The 27,786-nt window shown below is 42.6% G+C and overlaps 1 protein-coding gene across 1 annotated transcript; it reads right to left on the bottom strand.

Annotated features, from left to right (window-relative positions):
- On the bottom strand, positions 1-27,298 carry tmem102 (transmembrane protein 102). The gene is made up of 6 exons (XM_063470217.1): positions 26,945-27,298; positions 24,810-25,021; positions 7,389-7,736; positions 6,428-6,621; positions 5,957-6,169; positions 1-4,893 (listed from the first exon to the last, which is right to left on the bottom strand). Exons 2-6 carry the CDS (start codon positions 25,009-25,011, stop codon positions 4,294-4,296), a joined length of 1,557 nt encoding a protein of 518 aa, XP_063326287.1. The 5' UTR covers positions 25,012-25,021; positions 26,945-27,298; the 3' UTR covers positions 1-4,293.
- Positions 27,299-27,786: the final 488 nt, after the last annotated feature.

The raw sequence follows: 27,786 nt of genomic DNA, 5'->3' as shown, positions 1-27,786 counted from the left end.
ATGCTAAAGCTTTAAGATCAATCAATATAAACCCCGAGAACATAAACGGTTAAACGGTAATAAATAAAGCAAACCAGTCAGCATAGACAGAAATAAAAACTTGCTTTTTCTTTTTAAAGAAAGAAAGAAAAAATTGGAGAAAGAACTCAAGTAATAAGAGAGATATGAAATTCAATTTCTCAAACTGTGGACTGACTCACTACAGATGCTTATCTCAGTGCCTGAGCATAGAGCACACTACATCTGCTTAGATAACAGTGAAGGGTGATTTGACTGATCTCAAGTAGGGAACAAATTAGAAAGATATGGAGGATACATTCAAAAGTTTTAATAACCAAAAGTTTTTTTTAATTAAGAGAATAGCAAAGAGAAGACAGTGATGTGTTCAGGTGTTTCATTCCTGGAGAGCAGATAGTGACTCAATCCCTCGTTTTTTACATCGACAATAAATCTACACACAGGCCGTTTGATTCGGGGGTGTTGTTTGCATATCTATGAATCAATACTAATACCCCAAAGATTTTATGTGTACAATTCAACAATTCAGGTAAAAACATTGATTGTTTCCAGTGTCTAGTAATCTCTAACTAGGCCTGTTAAGGTACAAAGTGTGACACGTTTTAAACTTCCAACACTCTCAGTCGGACGTCAAACGTACCGTTAACACATCTCTATGCTCCAATAAATAAACGCTGTGATCAAATCTTGTAGAGTCTGGGCAGCCATAATCCGGCCCATCTTGGAGAAAGTGCTGAAAACACCCGGTCCACCTTAACAGCTGAATACACACCATGCTGAGACATTCTGTACAGCCTCGACAACACACTTTGGTTTTCCTCAGGCTCACACACACACACACACACATATTATTTTCTTTGAAAAATCATTCAGTAGTAAGTACACAATAGCTGACAGTGTAACACAGGACACCTGAAACATTCTAACCAGTAGTTTAAAATCAACCACCACCCTGATTTTTAAGGAGACTTGTACCCACTCGTGTGCTTGTTGTGTTTTGTACCCAACACTGAAAGCAGCATTGCAGTGTCGGGTCAACTAATTGAATCAAAATTTAGCCATGCAGTCTCAAATTCACTTAAGCAAAACAAACTCTCTCTAAATCCATGTAAGTGGAAGTGATCTGGGTTTGCTTCTCGCTTCTGCTGCAGCGGCTTGTAATCAAATCAGCGAAGTGGCGCTGCAGGAGAGCGTCTGCTAACAGAGTAAACAGCGTGCTGGAGTGATACCAAGTATAAAGAGCTTTTTTCTTTTTTCTTTTTTGTGGGTTTGGACCAGCAAGTTGCCAGGAGAAGTGGGATGAAGTTAAAAGGCCAACTTGAAATCACCTGCATCCACGGAGGGGGGAAATTACACAGGCACCATTTGGGTGTCTGTCTGCACCCTGCTGTAAGGTCCGTCTCTCAGTGAACACACACGTCGACGCATATACAAGCACATGAAGCTCATTAAAAAAAGACTAGTGAAACGGAGGAGACGGGACAATTACCAGAAGCAGTCAAGTCAAAAATAGCCTCCAAAAAGACACTAAACTGTGTGTTTCCCCTACAGTACGTGAATGGATGTGCTTACACAATGTTTAAAAAGAAGAGATGTACTGGGGCCCTCTGTAGGAGTATGTAGACTTAGTGGTGGCTGTAGTACACAATAGCGCCAAAAAAACTCGAACAGTGTTCCACTTGTTAAGTCTGAGAGAATTATCGATTTCTGGGTCCAAATTCTCCTTCGGCTCCCGAAAGTAAACACCTTTTAGGCAGCTTTGAGGGTTAAAACGGCCCAAATTCATTCAACTCCAATTAATTGTGTACAATCATGTGTAGCATCCAGGCGGTCATTAAAAAGATGACTTCCAAAGTTTAGTGAAGTTAGCTAGCTAGCTAGCTACTTGATGAAGTGTTCATAAATTATACAAAAGCTATAACTTTAAACAAAAAGGAGTGTTAGTGAAGTCAGGCTAGCTGACTACAGAAGTGTTGTTTTGCGAATATCAACACAGCAGCAAAGGCAATGAATTAGAGAAGCTTTGGGGTGAGGGATAATTTTATCCATAAAGTACAGAGGGGTACTTTATGGAGAAGTACAGCAGCGAGACGAGTGCCATCATGCACAAAACTGACCAAATGGACCTGGAAACAGGGTCCATATGTCATCACACAACAAGCAGAGTATAGTTGCTGCTTTATAGTTACCTTTTGTATTCTCAGTTTTCTCAATCCCCTTTTAAAGTGCCTACCATAGCACTCAAAAGTCAAAACTGAAAAGCTTAAAGTTTTATGGATTTATCTAGAACTTACAGTGATAACTTAGCAGTATCAGCAATTTCTTAAATTCTTGAACTGCTTAAATTTCAGTTTATTCTCACACCAGCGAGTGAAATGGCAAAGCTGAGCCACATCTTTGACACAAGCTGACAGACAGTCTCCCTCTCATTTTTTTTTTACATTATTTTACTCTTTTTGACTTGAGAAAGGTAATGGTACAGATGCTAGCTGTGTGCCAGCTGTCTTAAATTAACAAGCAGCAGATGCTTTTAGTTTTTAAGAAAAAAAAGCTTCCTTTTTTATAATCAAACAGTAGTTCATAATGTACATACCAGTTTCAGTACCACAGTGAAGTAACTGTTGTGGCTCTGGAAGAGGCGGTGTACTACTGTAGCCAGCACGCTAATAGCTAAAAGCAAGCACCCAAGGCATGCTAGCATTAGTCAGTTACAATAGCTCACCCAGGTTCTTTCTCCTTTCTTCTCACTGTGTTGTTTTTGCTTGTGGGATATCATTTGATGCGCTCCAGTTCTACTAAAGCGGAGGGAAAAAATGGCTTCTAACAACTTGCTAACAGTCAGTCAGTAAGCAAGAAGTCGAGCGCTAATGAGATAAAACGTCTGGCACACTTTAGCTATTGACTCATTTCTCATTATCGTTTGCAAGAACAGTTTTCACTGTGACAGAGGAATAAAATTAGAGGTGCAAAACAACTAAAGGGCTGCAAAAGCTCCCCTAAATCAACTTGAAATATTATCATTGCACTAATATGACTTATAGGAGTTTCATGGTAATATCATTGCATGAAAACTGACAGTCGACAGTTTTACTTTTATATTGGTATTGGAAAAAATGCAATTGCCTTTCTTTGCAGATTACCTACCAGAACTTAAATGTTTTTCATTCATTTATTACATTTATGTTAACGGTCCTGCTGCCCTTTCCCTACTCCTAGTTTCTTCTAATTATATATAGCTTTATGAGTTTTAAATCATAAACATTTTAGACTGCAACTTATAATTTTATATTTTGAAACCATTACTTTCTCAGACTGTCACCGTGCTCTGATAATCTTGTTCAGCTGCAAGTTTTGCACCTATTTATTTGATCCACTTTTTACACAAATTTTAACTGTAATTTTAGGGCCACCTTTACCATTTTACACGCTGGTGTGAGACTTTCAAAGGATAAAAGGCAAACAAACATTCTGACCGTGTAGATTCGTCAGGTCAGACCAGAGTAAGATGTCGACACATGTTAAAACGTGTTTGTTCTGCTCAAACGTAGCTCTTTGGTACATTCCATCACCCCATGAAATGTATTTGACATGAAACATTATAATCATAGATCTACAAACGCAGGGTTGTGCATACCTGAGAAAGATTTTTTTTAAAGTGAGGAGAAAAAAAGTCATAAATTGAGTTATGAGGGTCAAAAATAAAAGGGATAAAATATAGTTTAAAGAGAAAAGAGACTATAAAGACTCGGCAGTTCTCCTTACAACATTACATTCAGTTACATCAGCCACACCTTGTTTTTTCGTTCTAATTCAGCTATCGCCCACTCTGATCTGGAATAAAAAAGGGAGAAATGCACCAATCGTGGAGCTTTTCTCCCGCTGACTTCAGAAGTGTAAGTAATGGATGAAAACTCTTGGGCGAACATGTACACACACACACACACTTTGTGTTCATCTCCACTGGACTTATTTTTCGTGACTAAAGCCCGGCCCTTGTCTTTGTAGCACCAGCTGATAAGTCTTGTTAAGGCCAGCTCGTTAGGAGAGGGCCATCTCCGTGGCAACAGCTTGGTGACATCATGTCCATTATGCAACGTTTTTGTTTTGTTTTTTTCAGTAGTGAGAAATGAGTGTTTTTGGTTTAAAGAGTCAGTCAAGCAGCACGGCTTCATCGCCGTAGGATGGTCAAACAGGAGGCGTGTGCACAGCGTTCTTCAGTGTGTTTGTTAGCTAAACACACTTAATTCCATACGTCTTCCCTGCAGCGTGTCTGCGTCAGTAGAACTTGTCATCGATGCGGAAGTGTGGCCTGGTGACATCATCGGGGTTGAGGAAGACGGATATGGATTTCCCAGGGTTCTCTGTGACCAGCTGCTGGAGCCGCTGCGCCAGCTTGTCCTCCGAAGGTGAGATGATGCCGTTGGCTGAGTGATGCCCGGGGGAGTTGTGGCCGTTAGTGCTTGCTGTCAGCTCCTTCTTCAGCTGGCCCGCCTGCTGGGCTTGGTCCAGAGCCGCCCGCAGGTGCTCGCTGGGATCCGAGCGCACGTGGGCCAATTTCCTGGCGACAAGGAGTGCCTGGCTGTCTGTCAGATGCTCCAACATGTTGCATTGGGGCAGGAAGTAATTTGGACAGTTTTTACCCAGGATGCAATGAGCCAGGTCGTCCAGGAGTCCCAGGAGGAGGCGGCCGGGTGTGTCGGTGTCCGGGCAGGACAGGTAGGCAGCAGGAAGTCGGTCACAGGCCCAGAAGAGAAGGGTGCGCAGGTGGTAGAGGCTGAGGCCTGTTCGTGGACGGGCCAGGATACGAGATAGGACGGCCTTGGCTGCTTGGAACGCCTGGGCCATGGGGAAGGGGATGCACTTCTTCAGCTGAACCTGTAACAGAAGAAACAAAAGCCAATGAGTGACCAGTTAGTAGGAAAGAGTGCAGGGAGCTGCTGTTGATTTTTACTTAGATTCCTCATTTATGTGCACTTGTTTCTCTCTAATTTATCGTCTCTACAGTCTAGTTTGGTCGTGTTAGCTTCTTTCAATCGTTTCTTTCTGTTACCAGACGTCCACGTATGGCTGTGTGTGTGTTAGAGACGTGGTGAGAGATGGAGTAGAGCACACAGAGAACTAGCAGAAGGCAACACAGCCTTACTCGAGTTGATCTCAACGTGTCAGCTGGCAACAAAAGTACTTCTCTGAAGCCACAGAGAGAGATGCTGACCTGTCCACACCGCACTAGAGCGACTTACATAGATAGACTTGCAGTGACTCTTTCTGTCAGATATTGTCACAGGCTGCTTTATGATTACATATAATGTTGCTATTTTTAAGTCCTCTTTTTAGAGTCAGCATGTTTTCACTTCTGAAACTCACTTTGAGGCATCAATTTTCCGTCTCCAAAACAAGTCAGGGTTAAGTAACACATCATCTTTGCCTCACCTGTCGTCATGTGTGGAAGAGCTGCCTTAAAATCACCAGCACTGAATCAGCGAGCAGAAAGGATGCAAAATAATTCTCATTTTTCAAAAGTAAAAATACCTCTAAGTGCTAAAAATGCTACATTTTCTTTATCCTCCATTCATCTTCACTGGAGCTCCTGTGTTACACATTGTCATGCTCCCTGGCTAGTTAGCATTAACCCCAATAAGTTGTGTAAATGTTGTAAATGTGCAGTTATTTTCTATCTCTCATGAAATATTGCTGGCTTCTGTTAATTTTTGCTTCTGTCCATCAGACACATCCTGATAAACCCCACAGAAATCCTGGTGGCTGACAGAGACTCCGTTATGTCTCTGTTACACACAAAGATTATGAAGAGTAGTATCAATAAGAGTATCAATAAAATGATACCCAAATTTGGAAACAAGAGTGAAATAAAAATGGGGCATAAATGAAAAAGAACATTGGAAACAAAGAAAATTGTTACTACGGTAACAATCTCCCTCACCTCGCTGCGTGAGAACGCCAGTCTCCACTCCCTGTCAGGCCGACCACCCAGCGGGGAGCAGCAGGGCAGCAGATAGAAGCCAGATATGGCCTCCTCCTCTGTAATTTTACCATCCCAGAAGTGGTTGGCGGTCAGCCAGCCTTGGGCCACAGCGGGCCAGCCTCGAAACGACACCACCGGCAGAAGGTCGTACAGCACCCGGCTCGAGCCTGCCTGCAGGAAGGAGAGTGTGGAGGAATATTAAAATGTCACACACTCGGTGCTGAATTACAAACAGGGCGTGAAAAAAAATTATTTTAACATTTGAATACAATCCTCTGCGATATTGATTTCACTCCACATAAACGTCCCGTGAATAGGAGCAATTTTCACACAGCTGCAAAGTTAAACAGCCCTGATGTTCTTTATCGACTGAGGCGTAATGAGGGCTTCAGTTTATCATCGTTTTGGAAAGAAGAGCCGAAGCTGTACCTGCAGGATAATAGTAGTGAGGGGTCCGTTTCTCTCCAGGCGGTCAGGGGTGGGGATGCCTCTTTGGGGGCTGCGCCTCAGCTCCTCTACAGCCTCGCTCACGACCCCCCAGAACCAGTCCGTCACCAGGGTGGGAGAGAAGTAGCTTCCATCCAGAGACTGAGGGGAGCCCAGGGAGGGGATGGAGCCTTTACCTGAGCGGGGAAGGGATGGAGTGAGGCAGGATGAGTCACTGATTCTATACATTTATCTCACAGCGTGCAGTCACAGAGCCCGAAGATCTCACATTCATCACTTCGGGTGCTTAGCCAGAACCCCACAAGACCTGGAAGACCATTGTTATTCTGTGTTTTCTGTACTTCTCATTCACTTTACTCGAGACGCTGCGCTCTGCAGCCTGCTACAGTAATCTTGTGGGGCTGTTTATACACACTAAAGAAGTAGGACACTCAATACATCACATATTTACGGCGCCAAAGTTTCAGGGTCCTGACGGAAGCCAATTTCAGACAAATACCCCGGGCACGCTAATGGCCCGTTCCCACTGAATGCGTCATTTGTCACATAAAAATCACGGGCAAATTAAAAACTACTGCAGCTGCTGAAACTGCTCCCACAGGACGTGCATAAGTCGCAACATCATTGGGAGCAGGCCTCAAGGCTGTAAACTTCATTAAATAGATTTAATTGATCTTCCACTGTTTACGTGTTTCCCCTTTATTTTCTCTGTGCTATACAGTGTAAACTGTGACCTAAAGGATGAGAGAGGCTGAGACGTGAGTAAAAAAGGTGTTACACTCGTAAACGTCGCTCAGTTTATTTAAAATTGTATCACAACACCGTGCATCAAGTTATGAGAGACATGACTTAGATTCAATCAGCTCACACACAGTCCTCCTCTCCGTCTAGGAAATTCTCCATCCCAGTTTCATCTCTGATTATCCTTTTCTTTGCAACTCACCCATTTCCCCCTCCTCCTCCTCCTCCTCCTCCTCCTCCTCAGTGGGATGCCCATTCTCCTCCTGGCAGCAGATGCTCCAGCGGGACAGGATGCTGGAGTCACAGAGGCGAAGGCTGAGCCACGAGTGGCAGGGCGGGGAGTGTCTCATGTCCAGAGTGACTGGCTGGTTGCGGTCGTGAAGCTTAAGGGCGGGCACCAGCAGGGTGAAATCCAGGTCAAAGTCGGCCCCTTTGGCGTAGTCCCCAAGATCCTCAGGGTTGAGGTCCAAGACGCCCTCGCGGGCCCCGCCAGAGAGCAGCAGGTACTCGTTGGCCACCGGGAGGCGCTGGTCCACTTTCTGAACTAAGCCTAGAATTATTGAGCAAGAGGAAGAGAAGCTAATTAAATAGGTCCTGCTCTTCTTTTCCTTGTTCTCTGTCAGATTTCATTACACTTGCAGATGCTCACAGATGTGTGAGTTTGTCAAAGAGTCCTGCATGAGCACTGCACTAGACCCTAATGAACAATTCAGTGCTTACATGTAGGACTGAAAAATGTCAATCCCAGACCCACATATGCTACACAAACATGAAGAATAAACAGACTGACAGAAACAAAGATTTTTTTTTTTACACATCTCCAGGTAACGAGCTAAAGAAAAAAGGATAAATGTTTTATAGTTAGGTAAGTGCATTGATAAGATGAAGGTGGGGTGATAAATATCAGTAATCAGATGATCATCTCATTATATCCTCATTATATTTTAGTCCTGGCTGCATGAGGAGTGCTAAAAAGAATTCCTCACTCTGTTATTTGGACAGTTTATATGAGAGAAACTCCAGCCCTCAAATCCCTTTATGGCTACTTAGTTGTGCTGTATATGTTACAGGCTCCAGGCCCCTGGGAGCTGCAGTGCTGGAGTCAACTAAATTATGTTTTGCCAGCTTTAAAGTGCAACTGAGAAAACCTTGATCATACAGCCAAAACTGCACTGGTGTGGAGCTCCCTGCTAGCTACTATAGGTCAAAGGTAAAGCACAAATATTTCAAAAACACTTTGCAGGGGAGAGATTGTTAGAGGTTGAACCTGAGAGTGTTTATCCCCACAGGGCAGTAAAGCAGCTGGAGATAGCTGGAACGGGGGGCATCAGACCAAGCCAGCAGGCCATGGGTGGGGGCGCAAAGCCCCTAATGTGATCCTGTCATCCTGTTATACGGGTACAAAACCTCAGTGGTATGTGATGTTTTCAAGTAGAGCCATGTGTGCGCATGTGCGTGTACCTGTGTGCAAGTCAAATATCTGGATTACTCTACGCATTAACACCGGTATATGACAGGTGCTTGGTACAAGCAGAGACCCAAAGACACAGGATAGATGTCATATCAGAAAAGTTGGACAGCTGCAGTTACAATATTAGCCAGTGACAGTCTGCTAAGTTTCCCAACTTTCCCTCTGAAAACTACAATATTATTGGACAATTATAGAATATAATTTATACACAAAAAGAAATTGTGCAGTTTGAAATACTTTACGGATTAAGCAAAAACATCGACTCATTTTCCAATCAGCTTCATTCAGCTGGCAGCAGCAGCTTCATACACAGACAGACAGAACATGAGTCTAATGTAAGAATAGAATCAGCAACACTTTAACAACAATAGTGAAAGTAACTTCACAATGTAACTTTTGTACCATCTACACAATATTGTCACATAATAAAACTCCCCCAAAACAATTAAATGAAACTCCCACCCACTGTCGCTAATACATTTATTAAAAAATTACAACACTTCTGTCCTGTTTACCTTCATCAGGTACCTGTTTAGAATGTAATGGCCTAAATGTATTACCAGGAAGACAGTGTGTGGGAGTTTCACTTAATTGCTTTTTGGGGAATTTTTCTTCCAATGCACCTACAACATATTCTGAAATTTAAAAATATTTTGTATTGTGGATCTTGTATATTTAGTGTTTTGAGCAGCTACTTAAAACCTGGCTTTTCCACCACGTAACCGCACCAGGAATTTCCATCTACAGTTTGATCTTCCCGTCATAACGAGTGAGTACTCCAGCGACGCTTGGTGGAGTGATTTGTTTACACACATCATGAGCTGCTAGTATATATGATGCATTTCTGCCTAAGTGTGTTATTTCCACCTTAAGCAGAAACAGTTTTCTTGCTTTGGTAGAGGTTGTTGAAATAGTGCCCTTTTTACTAGATTATTGGAGACGGCCACGCAGCTCTCAGTTTAAGACATGCCTGGGCTCGTCTAGCTGTTGTGTGGACAAGTGAATGCAAATGCATACATAAAAATGTATTATTATCACAGGCGGCATGATATGGCGGAGCCCTAAAGATAAGCCTACGGTGCCCCCGAGAGGTCAAATGGACTGGAAAAAAAACAGCAGCAATGAGAAAAAAGCACAAAAAAAGCACATTAGAAGTTGAATAAAAACTACAAAAATACTTACTACATTATCGTGTCCCCAGAAACACTTCCATTTTTTTTTAGCTTTTTTTGTGATTGTGTTTTACGCGAGCTCCGTTGTGGTTTTTGCTTAAAAAAAAAACAAAAAAAAACACAACTATCTGTTTGACGTCTCACGGCCACCGTATCAGCCAAACGATGAAGCTAATAATTCGCTAACACAAAGTGGTATAAAGAAAGCCTTTCTTAGGTCTTCCAGTGATATAACCTGTTAAATTTAATGTGGTTTATCTGGCTGGTTTCCTAGTAAAAATTAAAGAATCGTGTCATATAAATAATAAATATAGAAACAGCAGGAACAGCTGATGAGAACCAATGCAGCAGCAGCATCACCACCACATGCTGTGTGCTACTTTACATGAAAAAGGCCAAAGAGTTAGATTAACTATAAAGTATTCAAAAAAAAAAAAAAACTGGCTGGAAACTGGAGAAAAAATGAACATAGGACTAACGTGTGAGTCAAAGTCAAAACTGCTGATGAGGATCTCTCTGGTGATTTGCTTTGAGATGTAGGAGGGGAAAAAAGAAAGCACCACAGGGTGAGCTGTCGATGAGAAGAAGGAAAGCAGGAAGTACGTGACAGCTCGTCTTTAGATCTTCACATTTCTCAGCAGAATCGGCCCATCTAACTCTACGAGCTCCATTTGTTCTCTGACTAGACAAGTGCCGCTCACTCCTAAGACAGATGCTCCTGTTGGACTTTATGTAAAACACTCAAAGTCCTCTGGATCTCCAGCCGCCCTCAGCCTTCCTAAAGGTGATAGTGTTACTAGTTTTAAACAGGTAATTCAGTAATCTAGTCTGTTTATCAGCCATCTTGACAGAGGAGTTTTCCTGCACTTAACCTGTAACAGTAGATCTTCAGCAAACATCCTGCTAACAGAAACCTCATATTGTTGTAGCCAACTGATGATACCATACGGGGTCAAGCATTGGTCCATGGTGCTCGCTGCAGTGCAAAACACATCATCAGCATCATCAGGCGTAACATTATGACCACTGACAGTTGAAGTGAGAACTCTGAAACTTTGGGTCCTGCCATCCATGTGGATGCTACTTTGACACACATCACGTATGTACATGGTTGAAGACCATGTAACCTTTTCATGGCAACGGTATTCAATGATGGCTGTGGCCTCTTTTAATATGATAATGTGCTCTACCATAAAGCAAAAATGGTTTAAGAGTGCCTTAAGAAGCACAACAATTATTTTGAGGTGTTGATTTGGCCTCCAAATTTCCCAGATCTCAATCCAATTGAGCATGTGTGGGATGAGCTGGAAAAACCTGTCTGATCCAAAGAGGTCCCACCTCAAGACTAAGACAGGACTTAAAGGATCTGTTGCTAACATCTTGGTGTCAGGTAGGACAGCAAAGTGGAGCCCATGCCTTAACGTAGGGTGGGGGAACGTCCTCAAGGGTCGGTGTCCTGCAGGTTTTAGATGTGTCCTTGATCCAATACAGCTAATTTAAACGGCTAAATTACCTCCTCAACATGTCTTGAAGTTCTCCAGAGGTCTGAGGCCTAATCACTCGATTCAGGTGCGTTGACCCAGGGTGATCTCTAAAACCTGCAGGGCATTGGCCCTTGAGTCCTGGAGTTCCCCCACCCCTGCCTTAACGGGTCGGGGATGTTTTGGCATCAAAAGGGGGGCTGACACAATATTAGCCAGGCAGTTATAATGTTATGGTTGATTGCTGTATAGTGATATGGGAATTTTTGATTTCCTAAAACTTAGCATTGGCCTTAAAACCCATCATACTTTATTAGTTTTTCGTCTATCTGAAGTACAGGTTTGTGGATGCAACTTGCCCACACAACAGTGGGCACAGTATGACCAACTGATTATCAGAACTTCAAACCTGAAAAGACAGAAAGAGACAGGGGGAAAGGGTAGAAATAGTAAATGGGCAGATCAAAGTGAAGAAGAAATAGAAAAGACAGTGTCAGAGACGCCAGCCAAAGGGCAAAAAGTTTGAAGCTCCAGCTCCTCTGATTTGTTTGGTTTTATCTGCCACTGATAAAATGGGTCAAATAGGCGAGGAGGAGGAAAAGAGTGATGAAAAAAAGAATAAAAAGCATCTTATCTCTCCAGCTTCGCTTAGAGACCAGAGCACAGAGGAGAAACTGCATCAATTAGCGAGGACTCTTCAGTCTCCACGCTGGATGTGGGAAGTTTGAGGTTGTTCCAAAGAACACAGTCGACTTTTTAATACCAAACTCTCAAATCGACAGTCGCACGCTGCTTCGCTGGGCATCTGCCAGTGAACATGCGGGCACACGTGACTCACACAACACACTGTGATGTGTGAGTCTACAGGCGAGCACACACGGCTGAGAATAGAACTGAAATGGAGACAGTCTAGGCTGGTTTCACAGCCACGGATTAACCCTAATCCTGTAAGAAATGTCTTTGAATGCAGATTTCTATTAAAGGAAAATTTTTCCGTTAAGAGCTATTTCTACTCTAGACTCAATTCTAGGTCTGTGAAATGACTATTTGATGGCAGTTAGCTTCCCCACATGTCCAACCTGTCTGACTGATGTTATTAGCATGTAATTGTCAACTTGCCCCCATTTAACTCAGCACTGATAGCAGACTGGCTCCCTCTTATGGTCGTCTCATGCACCAAAGTCCCTTTTGAAGCCTGCTGTGAGTGGTTGCAGACAGGTCCCCATCTTAGAAGCAACCACTTCAACCTCAGTCTCCAACCACTGTTTTCCCCAGTGTTTCCATTAGCACATTTTTAGAGGGTTTTACATTTGACCAGTGTTACTACATACAATTATAGTATTTGCCTTTGTGAGCACTAAAATTACATTTAAAAGAATACTTCAAAATAAGCCCAAAGAAGTGTCTGGAGGCATTTCAATATGGCTGCTAAGTGGCAGCTTCCAGACCAGGGGTGGGGAACTCCAGGCCTCAACGGCCGGTGTCCTGCAGGTTTTAGATGCATCCTTGATCCAACACAGCTGATTTATATGGCTAAATTACCTCCTCAACATGTCTTGAAGTTCTCCAGAGGCCTGGTAATTAACTAATCACCCAGGGTGATCTCTAAAACCTGCAGGACACCGGCCCTTGAGGCCTAGAGTTCCCCGCCCCTGTTCTAGAGGGACGTGGGCCCAAACAAAACTGTATGAAAGAAAATAAACTAGCGTGAAAAAGCAGGGGTCCACTTTGGATCGTGATAAAAGAGGCTTGGGTGAAATATGATTTAAACTTGGAGATTCAAATGCATTTACATACAGATGTGCTTACTTTAACAATACATTCAACAGGGCAGGGTACCACTTTCAATCAGGTTCCTGCCTAAAAAGTAGAATAAATATCATGACTATTTCATTTTATTCTTTTTTAAACACACAAACTAATTTACTAGGATTCACTTTACTAGAATCAATAGCCATTTATTTATACTACGACTCCATTCTGTCATTGTCATCTGTCTTTGTCGACAACTGAACACATCAGCACGTAATATGAGTGCAAATTGATCGAATTGCATCAGTGCACTGTGGACTTACATACTAAACAGACCAATTAAAATATGAGATATCTCGATTTGAAATGAAGCAAAGTTCAAGCCAAAGTTTTCAAAGTGTACAGCGTTAGAGAGTGAAGACACATTCAGACACGTCTTTAAGAGAAATACTCTTCTCTGCATTACACAACGGTGCATTCAGGTGTCAGAACAAAGCTACAGTACAAAGAGACGCTGCTGAGAGAGCCTCCCCGAAGCAGAGCGCAGGCAACATGGGAACGACATCCTCTCTCATAGCAGAGCGAAAATACTCTGCCACACACCTCTACAGATTCATACGCCCTGAAAATAGCTCTGCAAATCTCTCTGGAAAATGTGATTCCTCTAAATAAACCGAGGATTCCTACATGAACCTGACTGCACTGAAAAAACAGACTGCACTAACAACTGAGATGTAGGTAACGCTAATAATACCATCCTCACACATTTATTTTTAACGCTTATTTATCTGCAAGAACATTTCATTTGTGACATTCCTCATTAAAGGACTTCCTGTTTCCAGCACTATTGTACACGTGGATACAGCCCAAAGGAACGCTGACACTTAAACCATTACTGATTGCTAGTACGTTAAACCATGACATAAACATGTAATTACACCATTAGCTTGTTTAATCACTGTATTCACATCAAACCAGCCAATTTCAACTGTGAATGCTTCTGGGAGATTAACTAATGAGGTACATCCAAGTTCTTATTTCAGGCCATCTTTGTGCAGTAGTGGGAGGGGATGTCATTTGTCTCAGAAAGTGATGGGTTTTTTCTGAGAATCCACCTCTGCGTGACCTCTCTGTTATTCCAGACAATAAAATTCTAATACTGCTGCAGAGCGCGCCATGAAAATCATTTTAAAAGCAGCCACATCCCGCAAGGAGCAATTCAGTCCGTTACAAATGACTCCTGACTAATATAGTCTCAACCTGGATGTTATCTGTGCTTTTCAACTGCTGCTTCTCGCAGCCTCACCTCGCACACTAATAGCCGCATTAATCCGAGACAACCCCGCCGCTGAAAGGTGAGCCATTCTGACGCCGCGCTGTTTATGAATTCATATCGAGTCAGGAGATTAGCTCCAAAATAGGGCTTTCAGAAGGAGAGGAATTGAGAAGTTCCAATTTAATCTGATTGGAGGGGATGTCTCACATCACTGAGCCAGGTGTTTAGTGTGTGTGTGTGTGTGTGTGTGTGTGTGTGTGTGTGTGTGTGTGTGTGTGTGTGTGTCAGAGAGAGAGAAAGAGAGAGAGAAAATGTGATTAATAGGAGCAAGAAACAGGGCTGAGAGTGACGGCAGACATGGTGTGTCTGAAACCACCTGCAGAGAGAGGGGATGCAAGAAGCTGTCAGTGTGTTCCAGCTCCACATTGCTGCTTTGATGCCAGTTACTTTGTGATATGATGTCCCACTAAATGACAGGCAATTATCGCCGAGGGGAAAAAAGCCAGGCTGCAGTTTTACTTTTACATTTTAGAGAAGCAGTGAGGCTCATTTGTTTGAGAAGCCACATAAAGATGATGTATTTCAATAAAACGGGCCAAAAGAGGTGGCGCAAATTCTCCTCGGTCATCAATTCAGTGTCACAAAGGATCCCTGTGTAACATCCAGAAAGCCATTGTTACTAATTAATGATACCCACGGCAGTTAAGCGAACTGTAATCAGCATTCAGCACCTCACAGATCAAGGCTGAGCTCTATGCAGAAGACAGTGCACTATCATGTATCAGATATAGGGTTCTAGCTAAATTACAGCTAACTGGCTAACTGCCCACATGTTGATTAGTGCTGTTTTAGACAAGTCAGTCGTTACACGAGTGACTGTTAAATAAAAAATTAATTTGTTAGCAGCAACTACCATTGAGATAATGTTACCTACTTGTACGTTAGGTACCCTGAACAAGTCTGGCAGTGGTTAGTTTATAAAATGAGCCAAAAAAAAAAACTAAAATAATCAGCTAAGTTACCAAATCAGTTCTGAGAGTCTGGATGAATTAGCCAATCCATGTGTGTTAGCCACAGACAGCTTAAACAATGGAATGGAGAATATTATAACCCATAATAGGTGTAAACGTCCATGCCATGATTTTTGTTGTGGGGCATTATTTAACATTGTATGCCAGCAGGTGGAAGTATGCTGCTTTACACAACCTTTTTGTAGCTTCTTCACTGCGCCGAGTATAGCTGCACTGAACATGAAGCCAGCTACACGGCAGCTTTTATAATATTAATAGCATTGGCAGGTAGGTTAGCATTAGCTAAGTCTTGTAGCTTTTCTCCATGATTTGGTTTCTTTGAACAGAGAAAAATCCAAATGAACACCAAGTGAACCAAAATGCGTCACTACAAACCACAGACGTGTCTGAGGTGGGAGCAATAAATGCAAATATAGGAAGAAGGTGCTTGGAGAACATGGAGACTTTGCATTCATTTCTCAGCTGGCTGCTAGCCTGTAGGCGGTTCACCTTGCACAGCTTCACTGTTTTGCAGATTTTTTTTGCACAATTTTGCATGCTTTTGATTGGCTGTAGGCCATTGTCAATCAATCTCCTCCATACCGTGTCTCCTGTACAGTACAGATTACGTTCAGCTTGTCAAATTAACATAAATCTTTGATCACTAACAGTCTGACTCTGAAGTGCTGTATGTACTGTATGTTTGTAAGTTTTCTCTCTAACAAACACAACAGTGTCGACGTCAAAGGCACCTGCGGTAGCACCCAAAAGGCAGAGGAAGATGCTAACGATTGCACAAGAAGTTGGACTTCTAGACATGCTAAAGGAAGGTAGAAGTTACCGTATTTTTCGCATTATAAGGCGTATTAAGCAAAACAAAACAGTCAGATAAGTCAAACTTTACTCAACTCATTCTTCTTCCTTCCTCTACTTCCGTACCATTGATTTATTAATGTTGAATTCTCTGGCAGCTGCTCTATTCCCATGTTCTGGACCTAAAACAGGGTTTGATCTATGGTTTCATTCTATACTGGACTTATTTTTCTATGAAGGTTTGAACTTTGAGAGTGTTTAAACAAGAGAGAAAAGTGTGAAAATATTGATGCCTGTCTGAGAAAAGTGTATAAAGTGTGTAGTGAGGGGTTTTACAGCCTTAAAACAGCTATAATAATTGTAAAAAATAAAGCTGATCAGTGTTCCCTCGCGGATTTCACCTAACGAGGGAACACTGTAATACGTGTACGTGGCTCCGGGACGCTTCTTAGCTCAAACTTCCAACGTCCATCTGGTAGGGATCCAGGTCAGATTACGGTCACGTGTTGCACAATTTACATCACAATGTGCTCAGGTGCTGGATATAAACAGTGCACACAGAGCATGTTTAACTATGCTAATAATAATAATAATAACAACCCAATCCCACTACATTTGCATCCTATACTCAGAAATGTAAGCAGTCAGGGAGCAAAAGAGCTCCATAAACTGACACATCCAGTAACTGCACACCTCGGCATCAGTGACAAACTCTAGAGCCTATTAACACGCAAAACAAACCCAGCACAAGCTCCACTGCCTCCTCAGATTACATTCAACATCAGTCCCACAATAATATATTCAGGTCTTTTCCCCCCCAGGTCTCCTGCGGTCCTCGCTCGGATTTTGAGCAGTTACACATGAACGAGTTCAGTGTATCAGTTAATGTCACACTTGCTGAATTTTATATGAAGGCTCAGTCACTCCGTCCATCGCGACACTCTGTGTTTGGAAATGTTCAAATGTCTTCTTTTGAAGTATAGACGGGAGCTCGTTTGAGACACTTAATGAAGGCAGAAATTAAATTAGTCAAATTAGGAGAAAATATGAATGGTGAGGGTTTAATTGTTTGTAACGAAGAGGTGATTTTCTCCCTGTCGGTGTCGTCCGATGTTCATCATGAAAAACTTTGGAGAGCCTGCGAGTGAGCTGTGAATCCAGCACCTCACGTAGCTGCACCCTCCTCCTTTGACTGTTATCGGTTGACAGCTACTGCCCAAATTATTCCCTTTTCTTAGCCTTGGGAATACTTCCGAGTGTGATTATGAAGGAGCAAAAATTAGAGTGTCAGCCACAGTTATTAAAATGAGCAGATACTGTCACCCAGTGTCAGAATATTTCTTATTTAACATGATAAATACAACAAGTTCAATTACAATGAATGACGTCTGTGGCCATGTTCAGTCACAGGATGCAGACGGTTGCAACAATTTAGTGTTTCGCAGTCATTTTCACTGACACGCCAGCTTTCTGATCGTTTAGATTTGAAGCTACAAGGTGCCAAAAAAAGGTGTCAACAATGACTATCACTTATGGCAGGCAAGATGCTGTTCATCTGTGCTGCCTGGCACTGGTGAGCCTGAGCTGATGGAAAGTGAACAGAAACCAAACCTAACTAATCCAGCACAAATATTTCATTCATCTTTTCTGTCTGCAGCGCCGTGATTCTTGCGTACCTGCCAAGAACGAATGAAGACGGGCTCTTAAATACAAAATGGCATTAACTGAGAATTAATGAGAGAGAGGAGACCACGTGGAGCCACCAGCCCAAGCCAGCGATACAAACTACAGTTGGACCCGGAGCATCTGAGGCAGAGAAGTCACAGCACCCAGCTGCGAATCAGTCACGCAGAAGCCCACCAGCGTTCACGAGACCGGCCAGACACGGCTTGGATCCGAGCGAGCTGCTTTCCCACAGGGATGCCGCTGCTATTTTGACGGTTCAAATTAAACCAAAAGGGATTTTTTTTCCTCCCGCCCCTCACAAAAATGAAATATGCATCGCACCATGTGAGAGTGTGTGAAACTGCTGCAAAGTTTGAGGGGAGAAATTCAGCGCTGGATAAATGCACTATATTAAAGCGTTGAAGGAAAATAACATGTTCTGCTCTGACTGGCTTCTCAGTGTTTGGATACTGCTGCTGCCCAACTGTGGAAAAGAAAATATACAAGCTAAGAAAATATGCCAGTCTCTGCATTTTGTGCACAATTCTTGCATAATTAAATGGCTTTGCCAATTTGCTATGTGCTCTTCACAAATAGCAAAGAATATGTTTCATTCATTTCATTCCTGTGTTACTACAGCTTCACTAGCTGAATGGACGAGGCCATGTGGGGATATTAAAGAGCAAGGCTGCTTCAAGCTGCTTTAAGATCTTCATACAAATGTAATGAATGACCTTGTTCGAGCACCGTTTTCAAACTTGCATTACATATTATTGAATAATAATAAAAAATGATTAGTCAACTGATGGCAAATTAATTCATTAGTGTTATTTTCTAAACAAGCAACAACCTCCAGGGCTAACAAAGAAAACAGCAGTCAGCCAAAACTTAAGTTCCTCTAGTGGCCACATGAGGTTGGATCCAAAACAGTCAGCCCCCATGAACGTAACATGTTTACATCTTTGGTGTAGAAGGACGATTTCCCTCGTTAGAGGAACCGCTCGTCAAATCTTCCACATGCATCGTTAAGGAACATACTCTGAGTAATGTGAGTACATCTGTCTTTCCAGTGCACTAATTAAAATTATGGATGAATCTTGCTAATCACATTTGCTAGCATTAGCTGCTAACTTTCACCTCTCGTCCAAATATGGTAACTTCCTGCTCCTGAAAACCAGCACGACCACACCTAAAAGACTAACTCTGAGGCCAAAAACACAAACTGGGAGACGTCACAGGGGCCACATCCATCTTTCATTTAAAGTCCATGTTTTCCAGCTGAAACACTGAAAATGTCACTCGTTCCAGCTTCTCAAGTATGAACAGGCGGTTCAGTTAATAATTAATGGAATATGTTTGAGTTTTTGGACTGTTGGCACAACAAAACAAGTTATATAAATGTGCCTTCAAGAGCTTTGGGATATTACAATAGACAATCACCAAAACACTTAAAAATAAAATAGGGGCAAATATATTTATAGACTGTATGTTTCAGTGCTAAAGGCCAGCGCCTGCAACATTCACAGATCCACGATAACTTCATGAATTGAGATTATAGTGATATTCCTGGTAAAAATCACTCAGATGTTCACTAATAACTTCACAGGTCAAGGTGACCTTTTCACTCATCCTTCTTCTGACTTGGACAAAAGCAACTAAGGTGCTGATGGCACTTCTCAGTCTAACCACCTCCACTTATCACTCAAATGGACACACAGTCGAGAGGTCTAAGTGTGAAAAATAGCAGCAAAGCAGCTGCCATAGGCAAGAACGGAGGTCACTGTAACTAGGGAAAGGCGAAGATCTGATGTATACTCAGAATTTACTGCTACGTTTTTAGGACTGATACCAAATCCAGTTATGACCAAGAGAACGACATGCATAACTGCAACAAACCACAATGACTGAGTCAATAAACATACATTTTAACATATGCTTCTATCCAGAATAATTTGTACAGATGCTGCTTCACACATTTCCACCAAAAAAAAAAAACAGCTCATGCCAGCACCAAACACCAACCCAATTGCTACAAAAACTCCTCTGTCCAAATCAGAAAAATGCCGAATATCCCTCCCAGTGATCGACTCACCACTAATGTCAAGTACGAGGAAGAAAAGTTCTCATTTGACTTTTGTTTTTTAATATATACAGTTTGTTAAAACTGTTTTTTCTTCAAACATTCATACACAGTGTAATTCTTCAACATTTCAACCTACAACTGAGAACTTTCCGGATAAAAATGTCAGAATCTGGGCCGATGCTGAAGAACACTCATGACTTTTTTTAACTTGGATCAAAAGTAATTCCCTCTCCCCGACATCAGGAGGGGGAAGATGAACTCTGAACTAAACTCGCTAACAAACTTTAAGATCTGTGATGCTGGGTTAAGGGTACGTCTGGGCCCACACCGGATCGTCTGCTCCACCGGCAGCGTGGATCTATTTCTGCCCTCATCACACTTTTGTTTTTCAAAAGACATCCACAGTAGCCCCCCCGCCACTGTAGCCTGAAGGCAAAACCACAGTGTTTACTCAAATGCTGGGTAAATAAGGGCCTCTTCTTGAATCTGTCACGCTGTGAGGGGAAATCGCTGGGTACACCGGGTATGTGCGCGTGCATAAGAGTTTAATCTCTTTTCTCCTTCCTTTTCTCTGACAGTGTGCAAATCCCAGCGGGGATCCCTTTGCAGCTCAAACTTTAGAAAAGGCTGGCAAAAAAAAAAGCTGAAGCGAAGCCACTAGTGTACGGCATCGACACGCGCGCACGCCAGCACCTTTGCAGCCCCTCCAACAGCAGGCCGGCATGCTTTAACAAGGCCCCTCCATCAAGATATTTGCTTTTCGCTGCTGCTTCTCCTCCTCCGCAGAGCCTCGAGAGGCACAGAAGCTGCTAATGTGGCTACCGCCGCATACTTAACTTTATATTCCTAGAACGCAAACTGTCTCCCTCAGTGGAAAGTGCCAAACTTTTTCTGTTTTTTTTTTTCCTCCTTTCCCCTTTCCATACGCAGTTGGAGCTGTCACAGCAGGTGGTGAGGCACAGGCTATGAAAATGCTAGCAAACCATTGGTGATTATGCAGGCAAAAGATGCCTCAAAAACCAAGAAAAAAAAACATAAGAGCGTTAGAGAGAGAGAGCTTCTCAGCCAAGACAGAGCAAAGAGGAAAGCAGAGGGCTTTGCGACAGAGTCATGAAAAATGAGAAGTGAGCAAAAGAAAAGGCTAGAAAGAAAAAAAAACAACTTTTACACAGAAACAGGAATATCTGCTGCACTTGGTGACACAATGATACGATAAAAAAAAGGCCGAGTTCCATCTTGATTTGTGTGATTTCTCCCCGGGGGAAGTAGCCCGTTTGATGAAGCTATTTCAGCTTAGAGGAGGAGAAGCCTTGAAACTTAGAGAAGCTGTCTGTCAAGCAATGCTACAGTACTGATTTGACAGGAATAGTAATTCTGGGTGAGCCAGGCATCTCTGTGCACTGACAAGAGGATCTACAGCAATGTAAAACTTGGTAATAAAAATACACACGGGAGAAAGAAGTATACATATATATATGTGTTAAAAAAACGACCCGAAACTTTCTGGCCAAACACGAATCGTTTCAAGAAAGAGGGGCTGGCTGACAGGAGACAGCAGGGAGGGAGGAGAGTGCCACCTATTGGACAAACAAACACACTTCGCTTGTTACTAATAAACACAATCTGAGCATCAAGTCTTAACAAAGCCAGCCCCTCAGGTGTGCGATCAAACTACGCACTAAATATTTTTAAATCCAATTAACTCTAATCACTAATTAATTAATTAAAAAGACCAACGATAATTCTTACTCAAGCGTTTCCAGAAAAACTAAGTAGATACAATCATCTCAGTCAACGCTGTATCGTTGGTCACACGCAAGAAAGAATTCAAAGAGGTCACTTTGATTTGTGACTCTCTGGGTAACTGACTTTGTAGCGTTTCTCTCTTTATTCACACTGATGCCATACTACATTCTGTTATGGTCTCCCATGCAATGTCAGCTTCATGTACAGTATTTGGAATACATGTAGAATTACACGTGTGCCCTTGCAGGGCTACTGCCAACACACAGCAGCACTGGACACTTTGTGTGTGAGGTGTAGAGTGAAGCATTATAGTTTTCCTGATCAGTTTGGACTTTATGCAAACTTCTGAGTAAGTGTGAGCACTGGATTTGTTTTGTAAAGAAGAAAGTGGATTAATAAACCTCGCATTGTTTTCTACAAGAGGACTTTGGGGTGAGTTAACTGGATTAAGTAAGAAACATGTGCCGGCTTACAGCTTACCCTGTCCAATTCTAAGTGTGGATTCTACACCTATTGTTACTCTTGACTGTTTACACATAATAAAACAACCTGACAGGTTGAGGAGAACTATGATAGCATGTGGAGTCTGCACATTGTCCCTGTGCCTGTGTGGGTTTGGGTACTCGGGCTTCCTCCCACAGTCCAAAGACATGCTTGTTAGGTTTACTGGTGATTCTAAATCAGCCATCAATGAGGCAGATGTTTGAATGTTTGAACTGCAGAGCATAAAGCAGTTTATAAACACGTGGTTAAAATGTGATTTAGAGTCTAAAGAGCTTTGACCGGTCAGTAGGATGGGAAAAATGCTACATGAATGTGACTGCGTGACATTATCTGTCTCCTTGTGATAAAGGCTAACTCATTCACAAGTGAACATGAACGAGGTCGACCCTGATTCGCTGCGTTCTAGCTCATCCACAGTGCTTTGCTTTCATTACATGCTGAGAGAGAGAAACTCTCTGCTGTGTCTCTCGTTTTCACTTCCATGTCAAGAAACAAACATCAACATCGCAAATGTTTGTGCTATGGGCTACGGGCGATCGTGGCTCAAGAGTTGGGAGTTCGTCTTGTAATCGGAAGGTTCCCGGTTCGAGCCCCGGCTTGGACAGTCTCTGTCGTTGTGTCCTTGGGCAAGACACTTCACCCGTTGCCTACTGGTTGTGGTCAGAGGGCTCCGTGGCGCCAGTGTCCGGCAGCCTCGCCTCTGTCAGTGCGCTCCCGGGGTGGCTGTGGCTACAACGTAGCTTGCCATCACCAGTGTGTGAATGGGTGGATGACTGGATGTGTAAAGCGCTTTGGGGTCCTTAGGGACTAGTAAAGCGCTATATAAATACCATTTACCATTTTGTGCTAAGTGCTACGACCAGCACGTGTTTACACGCAGATGCTGGATCTGGGTCTGTGAGATCGTCTCTGCCGCCGCCAACTTGCTGTTCTGACCAGCTTCTATAGAGAAAACCAAACTTTAGTGCTCGTTTTCAGTCTTCAGATGAAAACTAAGCAACAAGAAATACCTTTACACACGTGAGAGGCTGCTTTACCATAATTTATTGTTTAAAAAAAAATGTTATTTTATTCCCGCAGTCTTAAACACACCGCAACAGATTTCTGGGGAATGTACTTTTCTTGATTTTAATTTCAGACTTCTTAATGACCCACTGGAACTTCGGTGCATACGGGAGGATTAAATTAAACATACTGTACCCGGTCTATGCTGTTCATTATTTTCCTGCATGCTGGCTCCCAACATGAGCCACGAAACGAAAGAGAATCCTCTCACATTTAAATGGGAACTCTTTTTGCCTAAATTATATTTCACTACGAACAAAAAATGTCAAAAAGAAATGACCTCGCTGTACTAAAGTCTGACGAGTAGTTCGACACAAATCCAAACCGTTTTTCACTCTTCACCTTTTCATTGTACTTCAAGAGCCTTCTGATGCACTCAATCTACACAGACAGGCAAATCAGCACATGCACAGCAGGATGAAGCTGATGACTCTAATCATTATTTCACATTAAGCACGCCAGCACAGATCACTGCATGTTAAGCCAGCACAGCATGGTGTGATTGTACTGGGCAGAGTCCAGGTGACGACAGCAGGGCGTTGCTAAAAAAAGACTCCTCATTGCTCACATAGGTCGCACAGCCCTGGGTAAATAAATGCACGCATGCTTGCTAAGAAAAGATGGATGACCATAAAGGTGCATTTAACAAAAACAGTGGGCATTACATGAAAAGGTGTGCACTGTAAGCAGGCTTCGTGAGAGTGGTGTGCCGACCGAGGCGAGGCTGAAACCTTAGAAGAAAGCGTATTTGCCCCCTTCCTGCCACATTTGGCAGCAAGAACTGCAATTAAGCATTTGTGATAACTGGCAGCGAATCAGTCAGTGCGTTCTTGAACTACTTTTGGTAGGTCGGCCACTCCTGGGAAAGGTGCCCTACTGTTCCAAGTTTTCTCCTTTTGTGGATAATTAACGGCTACTAATGAACAAGAAGCGGAGCTGGAGCCCAACACAGGATGTGAGACTCACTGAAGATACACCTAATGACACTGCTCTGTTATTTGTTTTTAAATAGAGTTACTCGGCAAAGATGATAGCTACAGAAATAGAAATCATACACAAATGCATACACTTGCATGCACATACAATATAAATCTGTGGGAAACCTTTTCCACCCAGTCCCAATTGATTGCAGCTAGAGGCAACGAATGATTACCATCCAAAAAGTTATAATGTTAGAAATATGTGCTGCACATAAATGATCTTTAAGAAACCAGTTTGAACTGATTAGAGCTTTGTGACATGTTATGTTATCCTACTGGAAGGAGCCATTAGAAAATGGGTGCAGATGGACATGGTCAGGAACAATACTCAGGTAGGGTGAGATTGTACCAGCTGTGCACTGTATTAAGATAAGATAACCTTTATTAGTCCCACACGTGGGAAATTTGTTTTGATTAATGCTAAAGGAGGCCAAACTCAAGCAGGTCATCTTGATAGTGTTTTAAGTCAAAATGCATTGAATTGCTGCGGTGCTATTGGCTAATTAGATATGTGCATTTGTGTCATATCTCTGCAAGCTTCCTGTAACAGTCACTACAGGAAGGGAATCGGAAAGGAAGTGTGTATTAGAAGTGAACATCTCTACCTAGCATGTTGAAGATGAAGTCCTTGGCGGTGTGGACCTCTAAGGCGGTCTGGTCTCCAAACTCCCCCTGCTCCAGCAGTACCAGTTCAGATACCTGTGCCGACAGCTGCTCCAGGGTTGCCCCTGAGCGGAAGTCCACCTCAGAAAGTTTCTTGGCGGGTGCTGGGGAGCGTGGAGTCACCGCGCTCATCAGGGACTCCATCTCTACAACCCTGTTAAATGAGGACAGAGAAAGTGAAACTGTTGTCATTATTTTTAACCTCTGTGCTCAAATGTTGGAAAACCACAATAGCCCTACTGTGATGACTAAAGCAGTGGAAACAGCTCCCCTGAGGGACGAATTATGCACTCACAGTGCCAGTAATAACTATTTGTTTTAAACTTTACCATTTAGCACCCTAGAACAAACCACAGGGCTATCTGTTTACAGGATGTGCCTGACACCAGAGCCTGTGCTCAGACAGTTTTAGTGTTGCAGTCATGTTTTCACCCATATAATATCCGCCTTGTTTTCACCAGCCTTGTGTGAATCATGAGACTCTGAGAGGCACTTTCACAGAGAAACATATGACATCAAGGAACAACCGCCAATGCATCATAACAGCTGAAAAGGTGACACTGATGTTTTGACCAAAACTGCTAAAGTGGATATTCCAGCCTTTTTTTATCATATGAGCACCAATAATTCTTTTTTACCAACACCTATCATGTTTCAGTCGAGCTTCTTTCACTTTAAATGTCATGAAATTACTTTAATACAATTAACAATAAGCTCTTTCGGCAAGTTGGTAAACTTAGCATTCAGGGTTTCAGTGACCATTACATTTAGCAATTTACATAGCTATTATTTTTTAGCATTTTCAGCCATTTACACTGTTGCAAGAATTTTTACTGTTTGGAGGACATATGCTAGAGACAAGATTTAGGAAAATCAGTGCAGGTGTTACATTATGAACACAGAACCATCCAAAGTTGCAATAAACATGACCAACCAAAGCCTCATGAAGAAAGTTACAATAACGCATTTACTAAAAGTACTAAAACTAAGGATATCACCTCTATATTTTTTTTCCGTATCTTTCCTAGGTTCCCAAAATCACTTCAGTTAGTTTTAACAAAAGTCTAGTTTTTGTTTCTATTTTCTTTAACTAAAACGTGTTTTTCACATCTAGTTTTAGTTTTGGTTAACTATGATAACCCTGACCTCTTGGAGACACTGTAGAAACACCCCCAGAGTACAAGTGTTCACTTCCTTAAAGGAGAGTCAATGTATCTACAGAAAGTAAAACTCAAAAACATACATACCGTTTAATAAAACCTGAGCTATTTTTTTAATGACATTACAGACTTGTAATTCGCTTGTATACACGACCATGAGCAAAGGAATGAGTCTGTGAAGTTAAATGTACTACATGGTGCCTCAGGTGACCGGACAATTGCGGGACAGGAGTTTTTAAAGGGTTTAGCGTATTTGGGAATGCATTACGTCAATGATGTGCTGTTAAAAATACTGCTGTCCTTTAATAGGCTTGAATAATTGCATTAAATAACGTGCTCTGAAAGTAACAAGCCTAAAAGTTGTAATGTAAACAAAGCTCAGCCGAGCGGAATGATATCATGGCCCTTGCCCCACCAAACTGGGTCAATTAGCGAGCCAGCTCCCCCCCCCTTCTAGCTGCAAAGCTAATAGCCGAGAAAATTAGCTACACTGCTGTCTAAAAGTCAACGCTGGCTTCTTAAGCGATTCTTTAAAGGCAGCAAATAACGCTGTTCTGCTTAGAAGAGATTGCAATTAGTGTTGTACTATCGTATTAGCTCAGGGTCTGACTCGCAGTGATAATGTCGGTGCGGTGCCTCGCCCAGAGTCGGCTAATTTCTTTTATTAGCCAATATTAGCTCATCAAATTAGCATGCTAGCTAACGTGACAGATGGGGACAGTGAATCCAAGCGCAGCGTCATACACATACACATACACACACACACACACACACACACACACACACACACATAACCCATACAGATGCATGCACCCACACTCAGCGAGAGTGGGTGTCGTTAGCTTACGAGTCGCGGTTCACAGTGAAATGATTAGCTGTCAGGCTAAAGCTGCCAAATATCCCAAACGGACACACACCCGTTACACGGTGACGCGAGGGACTCTCTTCGCTATCTTCTATCTTTAATGTTATTGTGATGCCTTCGCTTCAATCCGCTTTCCTCAGCTGTCATTTCCAACAGGTCCCGGGCACCACCTTTCCCCTGGCAACACCGTCCCAGAAATCATGGTCCTACTCAGAGGATCCAGGGATTAGCGGTGTATGTGGAGAGCACGCCCCGCGTTACAAAACTACAAACGGATTTGTGAGGTCAGGTTTATGATTAAAAAATGTGCCTCGCAAAGAAGATAAAGGCAAGAGCTGAAGGTTTGATAGGAGGATTGCACAGCTGGTGTTTTGGAAGGCTCCAAGTCCATCAGAGCAGTGGTGCACTGGAGAGGCTATCTGCTGGATGCTGGAAAGAAATAAGAAATACTCATCCTGTATGATAAAAATGTCACCTTTAATTTTGAGGTAGGTTATGTAAACTGGATCCTCACGGCATTAGCAATGTCACTTGTTGGCTGATTTAAAGATGATGGGGATCAGACACAAATATACTGGATAGTATTAATATATTCCCTGTATTTATCTGTTGTATCACATCCATTTTTGTGCTGGTTAAATGCTCCAAAAACAGTGTGATGAAAACCTTAAAGACATCTAGGGTTGTGGTGGAGATGGAGCCAATCCCTGCTGTCAAAGAGTCGGCAGCAGTTACACTCAGGACAGCGCTAACACAGAGAGACAACCATTCAAACACCTATGGTCAATTTGGAGTCACCAGTTAACCTAACATGCATGCTATTAGGCTGTGGGAGGAAGCTGTGGTTGGATGCATTTTCTGCCTCTTCTATAGTTCCAGTTTGCATGGGCAGCA

The sequence above is a fragment of the Pelmatolapia mariae genome, linkage group LG3_W (genome assembly GCF_036321145.2).
Source record: "Pelmatolapia mariae isolate MD_Pm_ZW linkage group LG3_W, Pm_UMD_F_2, whole genome shotgun sequence".
Classification (NCBI taxonomy): domain Eukaryota; kingdom Metazoa; phylum Chordata; class Actinopteri; order Cichliformes; family Cichlidae; genus Pelmatolapia; species Pelmatolapia mariae.
This window is presented reverse-complemented; position numbering and strand designations above follow the sequence as displayed.

Excerpts from the sequence above, each read along its gene's own strand:
- tmem102 (XM_063470217.1), bottom strand. The coding sequence starts at position 25,011 with ATGGAGTCCCTGATGAGCGCGGTGACTCCACGCTCCCCAGCACCCGCC. Across the intron at positions 6,622-7,388 it reads GGAGGAGGAGGGGGAAATGG|GTAAAGGCTCCATCCCCTCC; the intron begins GTGAGTTGCAAA and ends TTCCCCGCTCAG. Across the intron at positions 4,894-5,956 it reads TGGCGTTCTCACGCAGCGAG|GTTCAGCTGAAGAAGTGCAT; the intron begins GTGAGGGAGATT and ends CTTCTGTTACAG.